The 17,342-nt window shown below is 40.7% G+C and overlaps 1 protein-coding gene across 1 annotated transcript in view; it reads right to left on the reverse strand.

Annotated features, from left to right (window-relative positions):
* Positions 1 to 17,342, reverse strand: part of BAZ2B (bromodomain adjacent to zinc finger domain 2B) — a 278,152-nt gene that overhangs the window by 152,811 nt on the left and 107,999 nt on the right. The window contains exon 4 of the mRNA XM_065413148.1: positions 69 to 224. Coding sequence (XP_065269220.1) covers positions 69 to 224 — 156 coding nt within the window. The remainder of the gene's footprint in view (positions 1 to 68; positions 225 to 17,342) is intronic.

A 17,342-nucleotide genomic window follows, 5' to 3' on the forward strand; every position in this document is an offset into this window, starting at 1 on the left:
TAAAATATGCTACATACATGCAAATCATACTGCAAATTAATAAAATATAATTAATTAAGAATATTTACCGCATGTGTTGATTGTGGAGCTAAGTGATGCAGCTCCAGTGGAAAGGCCAGCTTTTGAAACTGCTGATGCTACAGAAGGTGTAGAAGATGCAGGAGAGGAAGTAGCTGTAGTAGAGGAGGCTGATGATGATGTTAGTCGCTCTCCTGACTCCATATCTGTAAGAAACAGAACATAAGAAAGAGAACAAATATTTTTCTACCCATTAAGGAAATGAATGGCAGGCAAATTGAAGGGAAACCACCCACCAAAATACAAATATACATGGAATTAAACCTAAGATGTTTAAAGACAGTTAGCAAAGGAATAAATTAAAAGAACAAATTTATAATCCATCAAAAAGTTTAACAAAGAAAAAAAACCCAGGAAATTATCTTCTGCAAAGATTAAAAGGACAGTGCAAAGTTTTTAGATAATTCTGTTATGCAATGAGAGTGATTTATTTAAATTCTGCTTTTTCTGGGTCTTATTTTATTTAATGACTTTCTTCTGTATTTGTAACTGCACAGGCATTAGCTGTTCCCAGTACATTTTAAGAAAAAGTAATTGAAGTGAATATAATTTGTACATTGTAAAATGTTTAATATTAAAGAAAACAGTTTAATAAAATGAGAATTGTAGCTGCTTTAAATAAGCTAGTTATTTCCTTTCCACATAAGATCCTTATCCAGCATCTTCCCTGCTAGCTAGAGCAGGTGGAATGCACTATATATGTGCACTAAATGGTCTGGCACCTACTTATCCAAAGGATAGCTTCTTTTCCTGTGCCATACCGGGGGCATGGCTCAGCATTCACGTCGCACTCCCTGTCAGTACCCAGCCCATGCCAGGGAAGCTAATAATCCAACCAGTGGACAAAATTCAGTGATGAATCCTGGTCACATGCCACCTGAGGCACGCTGCACATGTGCTAAGATGATGACTGCCACATTTGCAATCAGCAGAAACACCCCAATTCAGTGAGAGCGTTGAGTCAGCCAGCAGTGTGTTCTCTAGGACAGCCCCTAAGCTTTGGAACTTGCTCCCTACTTGATTTGAAACAATGTCCAGGGCATGCTGCGAGGACCATCTGTTCTCCCAAGAGGTGAGAGATTGTGAGAGTTCTGGTGGAAACTAATTGTAAAGATCTTAAAATGTTTCTTGTGCTGAGTTTTTATATGTTTATATATTATATACAGCATTTTAAATGTGTTGTGGAGAGTCTAGAGCAAAGGGTAAGGGCCCCTTTTTTAATTAGTGTACAGATGAAAATAAATGAAATGTATTATCAAAAATAATTAATACCAACAAAATATTGAAACCTGCTGGGAAATTAATTTCTCAAATATATTTATAACAGTTACATTCAGACAAATGAAAGAATGAACAGAATGACAAACACATGGAAAACTGCACCAAATGGCCATTTGAGCCAGTCTGTCAAGTCTGCAGGAGATTCAGGATAGAGTTGAAGTGGGGATCACAGTGTTCCCAAACCCCATGATGTTGATCTATTATTACAACTACAGGGAGACCCCAGAGTCCATTCCAATAGTTCTGGGGTCTCCTGTAAATCTGCATTAAGAATGTTGATACATTTTAGTTTTAAAAACAGTTAGACCTATCCCTTTGTGCAACAACCCCATCATCATGGAAACCCCTCCAGCCTCAGAGTTGGTAGCCTGGTTCAACCAGCCCTGGGCTGGGCTGCCAACTGGATGGGGATCCCAGGTCTCTGAGTACAAGCATTCTGACCTCAACAACAGCTCAGACACACACTCTCACCTTTAAGCTTTTTAGAACAAGGATTTCCTTTACTGTGCATATTGTACAGGGCAGACACATTGTCAGTTCCAAATAACAATAATTTCTTAACTGTAAAAGTACAGTTACTCCCGATCTGGTGGTAGAGTAACTGATGAATTCCCAAATGACTATTTGGAAGGCCAGCATACAGAGCACCTCCACTTGAACCTCGACTCACTCCCCCTCCTCCACAAATATCTTGTTCTTGTGCTATTCGGGCAGTAGAAGGTAAGGATTAAGGAGAAAACAAACAGGTGAGTAAGTGACCTACTACCAGCTGTGGAGTGTTCACTGCTGGAAACTATGCTACAGGGAATACACAGGACCCAGGCAATACACAGACAGTAAGTCCTGCATAATATTTTGCAGGATTTGGCCCAGAAGTATGGATCTTAGACTAGTTGGGTTTAATTAAATGCTAACTATATTTAACACATTGTTTAATCATAAACTGTCAGTGTAAATAATTGAAGTTCAACTATAAGTATAGCTGTGTCCAAGACTAGATTATACTTCTTCAAAGTCCATAGAATTCTTTTTATTCTTTCTTGACTTTTTTGAATAAAGATAAATGATTCAGTGCGGTTTTTCATAAAAAAATAAAGCACAACACTTGCAGCCCGGCATTCATAAGTAAATGCTATATTAACAAGCTCACGTGTGCACCAGTGCATGACGTTCAGACGAGTGCTAAAGAAGCCTGCTTGAGTTCCTAATGGCTTAAATACACACAAAGAGGCAAAATCTGCTTAATCCAAAGGGAAAGGAAGATGGACTTGTGTGTAACCAGAATTCTCCAAATATGGGTCTCTATAAGAGTTATGTGCTATGCAACTCAATCAGCAGTTCTTAAGGCAGTTTCATCATTAGTGGGCTCATATACACTGCCTTATTAATGTGATGTCCCAGACTTATAAAAAAAGCCATCCTTCCCTGACCCTGCTCAGTTCCTGTTTCTTGTAAACAGAATACTCCAAAGAAGCAAGGGAAAAGAGAGGATCAACATGGGTCTGTATATACAATGTACTTGGAACATATTAGTACCAGGTAAGTGATCCACATTTCTCCTTCATGAAATTGCCTCTGAATACAAGTTGCAGCCTTACAACCTTATTAATTTCAGTGAAAGTAGTGTGGCTAAACCAGGGATCGGCAACCTTTGGCACGCGGCCTGGCAGGGTAAGCCCCCTGGCGGGCCAGGCTGGTTTGTTTACCTGCCGCGTCTGCAGGTTTGGCCGATCGCAACTCCCACTGGCCGCAGTTCGCTGCTCCAGGCCAATGGGGGCTGCGGGAAGCAGCGGCCAACACATCCCTCAGCCCGCACTGCTTCCTGCAGCCACCATTGGCCTGGAGCGGCGAACCGCAGCCAGTGGGAGCTGCGATCGGCCGAACCTGCGGACGCGGCAGGTAAACAAAGCGGCCCGGCCTGCCAGGGGGCTTACCCTGGCAGGCTCTGTGCCAAAGGTTGCTGATCCTTGGGCTAATCCCTGTAGTTGGCTTTGAAAACCTCAACAACAGAAAGAGTTCGGGAAAACTCTTCACTGCTTAAAAAGCCATTTGGATAATCTCTAGGCAAAGAGAGTTCAATGTTTAGAGTTTCTCTCAAGGCTACAAACAAATGGGATGATCTCAAAAAGAGTTCGGTCCTTTGTAAGTAATACCAGGGTCCACTGGCAGATAATTTAGGCTATCTAGGCTCCTCATGCGTGCTATCAGGCATTGAGGAAAACACTGAAACAACAGGATTTGATTTAATTGAAACTTTGATATCACCTTAGGCAGAAACTCTAGATGGGGGGTACCGCACTATTTTATCTTTGCAATAACTTCTTAAGAAGAGTCCACCATTAAAGTCTGAATTTCGTACACCTTTTAGGCACACCTGATAGCTTCTAAAAAGGAAACTTTAATGAACAAACTATAATGGTCAATACCCCCAATGGTTCAAAGTGAACAGGGCAGGAACCTAGTAAAAACCAAGTTCATCTCCTGAGAACTATCATGCTGATAAATTTGAAGGGAAGCATTACAGGTGTAAAATAGCTAGCAAAAATACTTCAGATCCCTAGGGGGTACAAATTGCACTCTTTTAAACTACACTAATAATGATAAATCTGTAACCTCTTGTATACAAATTAAACCAAGACCTTCAAAACCAAGATGATATCAGTAACTATTACCTATTTTTTACTGAGTCAACCTGATATAAGAGTGACCTTCCTTACTGCCTTCCCTGAATGTTGTACCTCCTACAAGTCATCCCAATAGTTCTACCTATAAAGAACAAAAAGGAATTACACAGAATATATAGCAATTTTATAGGGCATGGAAACAGAATTTATGGATCCATGGTTAGCTGATAGAAAACAAAACAAGACATTAACCTTCCCAAATGGAAATTCTGTAACTGGGAAACTAATTTAATATAGCAGGAACTAGTTTCATTTTATAGAAACTCAAAACAGCAGCCCCACACAGACAACCACTGAACCAGCTTATTGGTTTTATTCTTTACAACTTAATTTATTACATAGAAACTTTGCTCCCTCAGGAGATCAGACAACATCGAATCTGCAAATATAGAAACATGCTATCAGATAGCTCAATGTAGTGCCAAAATTCTCAATTACCTCTTGGCTACATAGGCTACAAAAGCTTTTCCTACAGGACAGGAGCAAGCTAACTTTACACGATGCAGGAGATGAAAATACCAGATAACTCCTAACCTTAGACATTTCACCCAGGCATGACATGATTAAAGTAAGGAGCTCAGATTTTAAATTCAATCTACCTCCTCAGGATTTCTAATAATTAGACATTTCCTACACAGTTACTAAAGGAGACACTCCACAACTGAGAAAGAAGTGTCTGTTTTTTGACCGGAACACCCGGTTGAAAAAGTACCCTGGCGGCTCCAGTCAGCAATGCTGACTGGGCTGTTAAAAGTCTGGTTGGCGGCGCAGTGGCTGGCAGGTTTCGTGCCTGGCTCCGGGGAAGCAGCCGACACGTCTGACTCCTAGGCAGAGGGGCAGCAGGAGGCTTCGCGCACTGCCCCTGCCTGGAGGCTCCACCCCGAGCACCGGCTTCACCGTTCCCATTGGCTGGGAACAACACCCAATGGAAGCTGCGAAGGCGGCGCCTGCGAGCGGGGGACAGCGCATAGAGCCCCCTGGCTGCGCCTCCGCCTAGAAGCCAGAGGACCATGTCACTGCTTCCCAAGAGCCGCTTGAAGACAGTGCTGCCTGGAGCCCACATCCCAATCCCCCAGGAGTGGGGTCTCAGAGAAGGGAGTGGGGCAAGGCAAGGGTGTTCGGTTTTCTGCAATTAGAAAGTTAGGGATGGATGTTCTTATCTCCATTGTAAAACATCTTCGGGAAACACTTGCAAATATATACCACAAGTTCTTTACCCTGGACTTGAAATACTTGAATATCCCTTTAAAGTTTCCATCTGCCACACCTGCAATCAAACGCAGTATTCCATGTTGCAAATAATTTAGTATTTTCATTTGATTTTGAACAAATCCAGAATATATATTTGATGCTTTAAATATGATTTCCAATCATGCTCACTCTTCCTTCCTGCATGGTGGGGTAATTCACTCTAAAGGGACGTGATTTCTAAAGCATACTAATGTGTTGCACGTTATTTGGTTCATGTAGAACCTGATAGTGTCCTTTAACAGAGTATTGTTTTAAACAGCACTACATTGTAGACCTTGCTGGTGTGCTTTAATGTAGTGCTGTTTGAAACAGTACTCTGTTAAAGGACACCAGCAGGTTCTACACGAACCAAATACCTGCAACACAGTATGCTTTAGAAATCATGCCCTCTTAGCGCACATTACCCCACTGCCTTTAGTGTTTAATCCTTTACGATATCCTCTGGGAACTGCCCCATGGGACTAGCTCGCTGGTATGGATTTAAATATACAGAACACAGATATCTATACCGGGCAAAAAGTTTATACAAGGTCTACTGTCTTCCAACAAAGCCCACATTACAGATAGGATAACGTGAATCTTAACCTACAAAAATATCACATCAGTTCAATAACAGCTAAAGAAAGATTCTATAAACTATTGGGGCACATATGTAAAGTATCCAGATATTTATTAAATGATAAAACAATTGCCTCACTCTCTAGATAAATTCAAGTTATAGTCAAACAAATGTGTTGCCAAGATATTAGCAGATTTGATTTTTAGATGTCTAATTAGTATTAGATGTATGTAAGGGAAATTGTATTTAAAAATTTTCATTACTATGTTAATATTAAATTGTAAAAGGAAAGACAAAACTAAGCATTCATGTCTACATCATGATTTAATACAGTTTCCCTTTTACTTCTATCTGATAAAACATTTCATACTCTTCATTCTCTTTACAAAACTGTTCCTCTTTCTGTTTATCTTGAATGCAATAAAAACAACATTAAAATACTGCTTCCTCAAACTAACCAAATGTACAAGTAGTGCTTTTTAAAAAACTACCGGTAAGCCATCCAAAGTGTATGATACCTTACATTATATACTGTACTGGGGAAGATAGCCTCAATAAAATATGGTAAGGTTTGAAAAGCTACTTACAGAATTGTTTTCCATATCTATTTTTATTAAGATTTTTACTAAAACAAATTCTCTCATAGTATTGGTAATGTAGCACAATATGTCATGTGTATTCTTATAGATATTGCTGTTTTAATAACTAGCAATAACTAACACTGAAACAATAATCTGACTTACAAAAATTGCCCTTTAAAAGCAACAACAAAATTAATGTAATGTGGCATTTCATTCGTTGTTGTTTTTTAACTCGGAGCAGTACAACATTGACATTTCTGACAGGATTTAGAACCTAGAATATATTGCTCTGTTCCTAGAGACATAGTTTTGCTTTTAAGGCAAAACCTTAATTGTGTTTAGTTAGTGTATTATTCTAAACCACAACAGATGGTTGACACTGTAAAAGATAATCCCTGAAAGACTCATTAATGAGGATCAGCAATAATTAGATGATAGACTTCATGTCTTCTGTAACTAACAAGTCTATGGACAACAACAAAAAATTTAAAAAAAGCCACTGCTCTCTTTGTAAAGTTAAGCAAGTATATATTAATCCTTTGTTGATCTGCAATATATGTTGCCAACTAATATTTAGATCTGTTACAACTTATTAAAAATTACACATTTTATACATTATAACTTCAACCAAATAAGTTAAATCGAGAACACAATTACACCGCTACCTTGATATAACGCGACCCAATACAACACGAATTCGGATATAAACGCGGTAAAGCAGTGCTCCGGGGGGGCAGGGCTGCGCACTCCGGTGGATCAAAGCAAGTTCAACATAACGCAGTTTCACCTATAATGCGTTAAGATTTTTTGGCTCCCGAGGACAGCATTATATCGAGGTAGAGGTGTACTTCTGTTTCCCAAGTGTACACTAGCAGTTTGTGCCAGTTTCCCTAAACTCTCTGCCATAAGTGCAAATTTAACTTCCTGGCTGCTTACTAATTAACTATATTTTCCAAAGTAGATGAATAACAATTTGTGAATGCACACTGAACCAAATGTAGAGGAAAACAAACTGAACTAGGTGCATCTTTTTATAAGCAAGCAATAGTCTTTTCCTTTTACATGCAAAAAACTGTTTAAATGCTGCCTAGCAACCATGAGTAATAATGGAAAATGCAAAAATATTCCAAGTCCAATTGAAAAGAAGTATATTCACACCAGTAAATTAACAACCAATTTTATAAAGGTAAATGTTCCAGTAATTAAAACTCCATATAATTTAGTTAAAACTATATTCAAGATCGATGGTCAAATTAAGACTTCATAATATACACATTTACACTACATAAACACTTGTTTGTATTTAATAACTATATTTTTCTTTCATGTGATCAGATACTGACAAATGATTCTTTTTCAAGGAGGCATCAATATGTATAGCAACCAGAAGATCAGTATATGGTAGGATGTTTGAATACCGTGCAGCTATGCAGAAACAAAATTAAGCAATACTCATACATAAACCTACTGATGTTCAAATAGAACATGTATATTCTTATAGATATTTCTGTTTTAATAACTAACATTAACCCAACAGAGACAAGAAGTCCAGAATGCAAAAATTAATATGGATACACAATACACTTTTTTGGGGGGGCCAAAATTTATCAAATGTATAACAAGCAGCTACTGGGCTTTGACCCTGCAAGGTGCTGAGCCTCTGGCCCCATCCAGCAAAACATTTAAGCATATTATGTAGATATAAGAAATTAATTATTCCACTGAAGTCAATGAGACTGTTCACATACTTAAAGTTACACACTTAAGTGGTTTGCTAGATTAGGCCAGAGTGCCCAGTCCCTCACAGGATGGTGCCCCAAAGGTACAGTGCTACCCTCAATACATTTGGTAGCAATAAATATCTGGGAAGGTTTAACGATAGCGTTTGATATAAATACTGAATGAATCATGTCAAACACTTGGAGCTTAGGCTCATTTTACAAAATACAATCCACATCTTGCTCCCGCCCTCTCCATGGAATGTATGCCCAAAAAGACAGGGGGTCACATGTGAGTGGCTGCAGAGGGTCAGCAAAAGGCAGGGGGGTGATCTGCACAACTTGCATGCCAGCAGCAAGTAGGGACTCCAGTCTGCTGTGGTATACAGAGGTTTGGCAGATGAAGTAGGGAAAGAACAGTGACACTGCCAGTGAATCCACTACAACATTCACTGGCCAACTTCCATACAGTCACAGAACCGTTTCCACTGATGCTCCACAGCCCTGGGCATGAGGCAGAATGCCATTTTACCAACTCCTGCTGAGTACCACTGTGCAAATCCTGTTTCTAGGCCTTCATACCAATGAGAGATTTTCTTTTTCTGCGTAAAGAGATTTTTTTTAAACTCAGTAAGAGTGTTGCCATTGTTAATAAGCCTTAATGATTAATGTTCGTATAGTGCTTCAAAAATATATGTACCATATAAGTGCTGCATATTATTACTGTTAAAGGCAATATTTGTATTAATATCACCTTTCAGAAGTTTCAGAACTTACGTAGCATCAGCACTTCCTTTAAAAACTCCTCTTTAGGACAAACACATTATATCACACCTTGGCAAGCTTGAAAAATGAAATGTTTTAGCAAAACTCAATTAAATAATTCCTGTTGATTTTCTGCATTTCCTTTCCCATTATGCCAATTACCAAGGTACTTGGGTCAAGGAATAAAATTAATTACCTATAATTCTTGTTCTCAAAAGGCAGCAGCATGAACCCGAGAGTCAGGATCTATTGTGCAAGAGCAAAGGTGTATTGTGACACTTAGCTCATATTTCTCTAGAGGTTTCACCTTTCTAATCATTCTGCCTGATTCATTCAGTGATGAAACAATTCACTGTTTGTTGCATCACAATTCATAACCATGGAAGCAGCCATGATATCACAAACAGTAAGGTCTGTTCAGCAAACCATTAAATGAGTAGTCTTTACCCACATCAACAGACCCATTTATTGCCAAAGTCATTAGACTTAGCAGAACTGGATTTTTATTCTTTTGTAATTTTGACAGATAATATTGATAGTTATTTGTAAGCATTTTTTTTATTTTTATCTATTTGAATTTTGCCAAATTTGGAAAATTTATAGCATGGAGTTGTGACGGGATCCCTGGGGTGCAGCCTGGGACTGTGGGACCGCTGTGTCCCCTTAACTCTCTATAGCCTGGGGTGTCTCTCACAATGCCTTGCTAGTGACCAGCAGCAAACTCCTCCAGGCGCTGTGATCACTCAGCACAACCGCATGTGGAGCCCCACACCCAGCTAGATTGCATGGATGTTCCCAGAGCCACTTATGAATCACACAGGGAAAGGCCAGATCCCCCCAGCTCCCAGCACTGTACCTCAGGAATATACCGTCTTGCACTGCTCAAGACGAGCGGTGCAAATTTATTAATTGGTTCACCACTTCATCAATGGAAAGTGAACATAGACCAGCCTTTGCAAAACCTTAGCACAATTGCCACACACTTCAGGCAAACTCTCTGGTAAAGATAAATAGTTAAAAAATATATTGACTACAAAAGATGGATTATAAGTGATAGGCAAAATGTGAGAGTTAGTTACCCAAAGAAAAGAAAATATAAGCACGCAGTCTAAACTCTCAACCCTATTAGACTGGGCAACATCTAGATTAAGCAGTTTTTCTCACCCCACTGGATATTTCCCCTTGTTGCCAAGAAGGCTAATGGCATTTTGGGCTGTATAAGTAGGAGCATTGCCAGCAGATCGAGGGACATGATCATTCCCCCCTATTCGGCATTGGTGAGGCCTCATCTGGAGTACTGTGTCCAGTTTTGGGCCCCACACTACAAGAAGGATGTGGAAAAAGTTGGAAAGAGTCCAGCAGAGGGCAACAAAAATGATTAGGGGTCTGGAGCACATGATTTATGAGGAGCAGCTGAGGGAACAGGGATTATTTAGTCTGCAGAAGAGAAGAATGAGGGGGGATTTGATAGCTGCTTTCAACTACCTGAAAGGGGGTTCCAAAGAGGATGGATGTAGACTGTTCTCAGTGGTACCAGATGACAGAACAAGGAGTAACGGTCTCAAGTTGCAGTGCGGGAGGTTTAGGTTGGATATTAGGAAAACCTTTTTCACTAGGAGGGTGGTGAAGCACTGGAACGGGTTACCTAGGAAGGTGATGGAATCTCCTTCCTTAGAGGTTTTTAAGGTCAGGCTTGACAAAGCCCTGGCTGGGATGGTTTAGTTGGGGATTGGTCCTGCTTTGAGCAGGGGGTTGGACTAGATGACCTCCTGAGGTCCCTTCCAACCCTGATATTCTATGATTCTCAGTCACATAAGAACTGCAGAATGAGTTCCTAAATTTGGCATCACTAAATAAGCCTGGCAGATGGAGAAGGCTACTTAAAAAGTTATCACTTTACTAAAAGATAATGATGGGAGCCATTTCAATGGAATCAGGATAAAATATGGAATTTTTAGAAGGCTCTCAGTAAAAATAGGTCTCTTTTAGGGGGTCAGAATATGGTCATAGAAATTTACCATGGGATATTTGGCAAATGGAATCAACTCAAAACATTTGTTTTGTATGGACAAAAAAAACCCGATTTTCCTCTTCGTATATCTGGCTGAGCTATTTTAATATCTTTTAATATCTTTAACTAGAAATCAACCTAAGTTTCATATATTTGTGCATCCATTTTTAAAAATAATTTATGCTTATATGTTATGCTCATAAGGGATGGAAGCCAAGTATAAGCCAGTTTGGACAGCTGTTGAGAAAGTTTCTCCACAAGAGTCTTCCAACAAATCTCATTCAGAGCCTACAAACCATCCCTAGTGCTAATCTTAGACTTTACCTGAGACTTTCTTGCTACATAAAATTATGCCAAATTGTGAAATGGCCTTGTAATTAATTGAAATATTCACTAAGGACTAGGGCGCTGGTCCTGCTCTCATAGAAGTCAATGGTAGAATCCCTACTGACCTCAGTGATCCAGAACTAGATTCGAGATTTAGACATCCAAACTCTATATATCAGTGACCTACACAAAAAAATAACTCTAAAGGTTCCAGATGCGAAAGACCAGTGTTTTTGAGATGCGCCCATTATTCTACCTAATACTTGTAATTCCAAATAATGATTAAAAGTGCACAAGCCAAGTCATCTTTCCTTCTTTGAGTCGTGTCCCTATGAGTGTTCCACTTCAGGTGACTCATGAGCAATATCCCCTGAAGAAGGACAGAGCTTAGGAGCTGGATCCAATAATAAAGAAAGGACTGCCATGACAACAACAGGGTCTGATCTAGAGGCATGTACCAAGGCATACCATTTGGAAAAAGCATGCACTGATGCCTGAGGTTTTGGAAATTTCAGTATGTCAGTATATTTTTTAATAATGCAATGGAGTTAGCTTAGGATCTTGTAGAATGGGCAATTATTCTCAAAGGAGGCTAAACATTAGAAACCTGGTAACAAACAAGAACACAACTAGAAACCCACTTGGAAAGTCTTTTGGTGAAGATTGTGGATCCTTTAGATCTGTCCACAACTGAAATAAACAGTCTAGGAAGCTTTCTGAGTGGTTTGGTTCTTTCCAAATAGACAGCTAACACCCTTCTAATATCCAAAGTATGGAGGACAGTTTCCTCTCTCGTTTGCTGTGGCTTTGGGAAAAGCACAGGAAGGTGGATAACTTAACTAATGTGGAAATCAGAGGCTATTTTAGGTACAAACTAGAGATGTGAGCATAACAATACCTTATCCTGAAAGAAAACAGAGAAAGGGGAGAGTGGAGGAATCAGCCATCAATGCTCATAGTTCCCCAACTCTGCGAACAGAAGTGATGCCCGCTAAGAACACCAGTTTCATAGACTAGTGCAGCAGAGAACACTTAGCTAGCGAATCAAAGGGAGGTTTCAAAAGACAATTAGGATACGTCGACACAGCCCTCAGCAGAAAGCCTTCCCGCCCAGGTTGACAGACTCAAGTTTGCGGGACTCACACTAGTGCTCTAAAAATAGCTATATAGACCAGGGGTAGGCAACCTATGGCACGCGTGCTAAAGGTGGCACGCAAGCTGATTTTCAGTGGCACTCACACTGCCCGGGTCCTGGCCACCCGTCCGGGGGGCTCTGCATTTTAATTTAATTATAAATGAAGCTTCTTAAACATTTTAAAAAGCTTATTTCCTTTACATACAACAATAGTTTAGTTATATATTATAGACTTATAGAAAGAGACCTTCTAAAAACATTAACATGTATTACTGGCACGCGAAACCTTAAATTAGAGTGACTAAATGAAGACTCGGCACACCACTTCTGAAAGGTTGCCGACCCCTGATATAGACAGTGCTTTGAAGTCATGGCATGGGCTGGAGCTCTACCTCTGAAATCCACCCCCTCCCTTATCTTCAGAGCCTGAGCTTCAGCCCAAGCTGCAACATCTACACCGTTATTTTTAGCATGGTAGTGCAAGCCTGAGTCTGGCTAGGAGGCTCGCTGCCATGGACTGTGTAAACATACCCTTAAGAACCAAGTTTAAATCCCATATAGAAGCAGGCTCTCTGATTTGTGGGAAAAAGTTAACCAACTCCTTGATGAATCTTGCCATTTGTGGGATGAGCAAAGATTGAGGCTATGTCTACACTACAATTTATGTCGGCATAACTTATGTAGTTCAGGAGGGTGAATAAATCATCCCCCAAGTGACATAAATTACACTGACATAAGCATCGGTGTGGACAGTACTATGTTGGCAGGAGAGCATCTCCCACCGACATAGCTACTGCCACTCATGGGGGCTGGAGTAGTTAAGCTGACGAGAGAGTACTCTCCCATCAGCTTAGAGTGGCTACATTAGAGAGCTTATAGCGGCGCAGCTGTATTGGGGCAGCTGGGCAGCTGTAAACTCTCTAGTGTAGCTGTGCCCTCCCCAAAGGAATGAAAGGCTGTAATAGCTGTCAAATGAACTCTGATGGAACTAATGGAAAGACCTCATAGACTTTAAGGTCAAAAGGGACCACAGTGATCATCTAATCTGACCTCCTGCACATTACACGCCACAGAACCTCATTCACCTACCCCTGTAATAGACCTCTAACCTCTGGCTGAGTTACTGAAGTCCTTAAATCATGGTTTAAAGACTTCAAGGTACAGAGAATTCACCATTTACACTAGTTTAAACCTGCAAGTGACCTGTGCCCCATGCTGCAGAGGAAGGCAAAACAAAAAACAAAAAAAAGGGTCTCTGCTAATCTGACCAAGGGGAAAATTCCTTCCCGAACTCAAATATGACCTGACTTCTTTAAATCCAACAAGTAATCAAGAACAGAGGGAATAGCTAGGTAAAAACTGTCACTGGATATATCAATGATGAAATCACTTTCATTTTTTTGAAGGTAAGTATGTCTGAGAGATATCTTTTTGCGGTTTAATAGGACCTATTGTACCTGTCGAACAGGAAACCTCTATCACAGAGAGCCATTGAGGAACCAAGCTCTGAAATGGAAGATGGCCAGGTTGGGATGGAGAGTCCCACCAGAGTACTGACAGAAGATGAAAAATGGTTGGAAGATGCAACGCTGGACAGGAAGTGAGGTGGATCAGGTAAGGGTACCAGACCTTCTTCAGACAAGTTGGAACTCTGGGTTTGTCTTGTCTGATCTTGTTCAATATCCCCAGAATCAACGGTATCAGAGAATATGGACAAAGAAGGCGCCTTGTCCAAGGAATGAGAAAGGCATTTCCCAGGGATTGATGACCCAGGCCTCATCTCAAGCAGAATTTCTTACACTTTCTGTTGACAGTGCTCACCAAGAGGTCCACTTCTGAAAACTTCCAGGTCAGGAAAACCTGTTTGAGGGTCCAGTACCCACTCAATCTTGTGAGGAAATGTCTACTTCAATAATCAGTCATGGTGTTATGCATGCACAGAGGATAAAAGGCTGAAGTGACAATGTGATTGGCTATAGGCCAACTCCACAGCTTTATTGCTTTGGCACAAAGAGAAGGGGATCTTGCCCCACCTTGATGATTTATGTGGAATATGCAGGCTATGTTGTTTGTTATGACTTTCACAGATTAGCCTAATTAAGTGAAAGAAGTGGATACAGGCATTCCTGACTGCTTGTAATTCTAGCAGGTTCATGTGTATGAGAAATTCTTGAGGCACACCATTTGTCTTGGATGGTGTGTCCCCTTTGGTCTGTTCCTCATCCCACGAATTACGCATCTGAAGTTATTGATGGAAGGAGGAGGCTGGATGAAAGGAAGTCCAGCATGGACTTTGGCTGGCTCCTTCCACCAACTGAGTGAGTCTAACACCCTACTAGGAACAAACACCATCTTGTTTAGACCATATTTGTTTGAGATATAAACTGTTCTGAGCCAACCCTGGAAGCAATTAAGATGTAACCTGACACGTTGTGCTATGAAAGTACAAGCTGTTACATGACCCAGCAGTTGGAGATTTCTTACCTTCATCTTGGGGCTTGTTTGACTCTTGGCAATAAAGTTTGTCAATGTCATAAGTCTAATTTCCTGTGGACAAACTCCGGATGTTACGGCATCCAAAGACGCTCCTATGAAATTTCTCTCTTGAACTGGAGTCAAGATGGACTTTTCAATGTGTGAGCTGAAGTTCTAAGTTGTGTAATAGGGACATGGCTGTCTGCATTGCAGAGAGAACTTCGATGTACAACTAGCCCTTGAACTGCCAATCATTGAGGTAGGGCTGATGAAGGTGAGCAGCGACTACTGCCAGGACTTTGGAGAAAACTCTTGGGGCAGATCAGAGATTGAAGATGAGCTCTCAATACTGGGAGTGATCTTGATACTGTAAAATGAAGAAGCCTCTTGTGAGAGGGGTGAATGGTGATGTGAAACTATGCGTCCTAAGAGCCACCAACCAATCTCCAGAATTTAACAATGGGATTATAGCTGGGAGAGTTACCATCTTAAATTTCTGTGATTTCACGAACGTGTTTAGAAATCTGAGATCCAACACGTTTCCATTCTCCACTGTTTTTTGGAACCAGAAAACACTTTGAATAAATTCCTTTCCTTCTGTGCTGGGCTGGAACAGATTCCATCGCCCCTATGCCTAGAAGAAGCTACTCACCGTGTGCAGTAATGATAGTTCAAGATGTATATCCCTGTAAGTGTGTCTGAGTCCCTGTGCTGCTGATCGGAGAACTTTGGCCCGTACATGCGCTGTCTCTCCTCATGCTGCACCGTGAGGCTAGCCAATGCACGCAGGCTAACCGTCCTCGTTACTTCTCTACCTCAAAGTCATAAGTGAGAACTCCGAAGTAGAGGGGAGGAGAGCAGCTAATGGATCACCAATAGGGGGACACACCTCGAAGAACCCAATGTTATAACCTCCAGGACCCATTTGAGAGATGTAATTTGCTCCCATGAAGGTCAAAAATGGGAAACACTGTCTCCAAAAGGAGGGGAAATGGGTAGTGTGATGCAGCTAAAGATACCCAAGGAGGGGATGGTCCGGCGCCTCGACCAAGCCCTTAAAATTGATGTTTTGATGAGGAGGGCTGGAGTGGTGGTAGTGGTCACCATGGGAGGCCTCGTCTTTTGATATCACGGTTTCCTCTTAGGTGGTTCAGCTAGTCTATGAAAGCCAGAGAATAGGACCAGACGGGATCTCTTGCCATTTGGGATCTGTTAAATTTTCTTTTATTTGCATGTGTGTGTATATATATATATATATATATATATATATATCAATCAACAGACCTGAATCCTTCCAGATGCACAAGGATTCATTGATGGACTCACTGAGAAGTTTCAGTCCGTCAAAAAGAAGGCTTCTATGGTACTCTGAACCTCCCTAGAAAATCGCAATAGATGCAACCAAATTGTTCGATACACGATGACAGCAGTTAGAGATGGAACGAGCTGCAGTGCTGGCTGCATCTAGGTGGACTTGCAACATTGTGCTTGCCAAGAGCTGACCCTCTGCTATGATGACCTATGATGTTCCTGATGTTCCGATGGAAAATAATCAATAAAAGTGTTGAGTTTACTGCAACTAGTGTGATCATACTTTGCCAACAGAGCCTCATAATTCACTATTCTAAACAAGAGGGTTACAGAAGAGTAAATTTTACACTGGAAGCCTGAGAAAACACCTGGGCACTATTGTGAACAGTTAATGTAGACATCTGCTTAATGTGCAGCTGCAGTCAGAAAAAAAAAACAACAACAAAATGTTAGGAGATGAATGGGACGAAAAACATTACAATGCCATTCTATAAATCAATAGCATGCTTTCACCTGGAATACTGTGTTCAGTTCAGGTCACCCCATCTCAAAGGACATAGCAGAAATGAAGAACATTCAGGGTTGGACAATGAAAATAATTAAGTTACCCCATCGTTGGAGGTTATTAAGAAGAAGGTTGGACAAACACCTGGCAGGAATGGTCTAAGTTTACTTGGTCCTGTCTCAGTGCAGAGGGCTGTACCTGATGACCTCTCGAGATCCCATCCAGACCAACACTTCCACGAGTCTATGAAAGTCACTTCACTAATGTGTAAAGAATTATCAAAACAAAACATAGTCCTTATAAAGAGAATCAAATGAAGACTTCTCATTAAAGTCTTCTGCATTTACCTGATATGGTTACTTTATCAATATATTTGATTTATCTAGCAAGATAAAGTTAACCTGACTAAGCTGTTTTAATTTCTTGAAGCTCCATATGTTCTCCTGAGAAAGATTACTAGCAGTCATTCTCCATTAATGCAAAAAGGGGTGCACTTTTGACCCTACTTGGTGCCACCTGCGAGGCTGCCCCCCAGATCTGTGGATTTGCAGGATCAAACCAGATCTGGGAACTTCACTACACAATGCCTGGTGCAATTACATCAACCATGATTACTCTGGAGAGTGCAACGGTCCTTTGGTGATGATTTTATATTTGACTT

Source organism: Emys orbicularis, chromosome 11 (genome assembly GCF_028017835.1).
Source record: "Emys orbicularis isolate rEmyOrb1 chromosome 11, rEmyOrb1.hap1, whole genome shotgun sequence".
Taxonomy (NCBI): Eukaryota; Metazoa; Chordata; order Testudines; family Emydidae; genus Emys; species Emys orbicularis.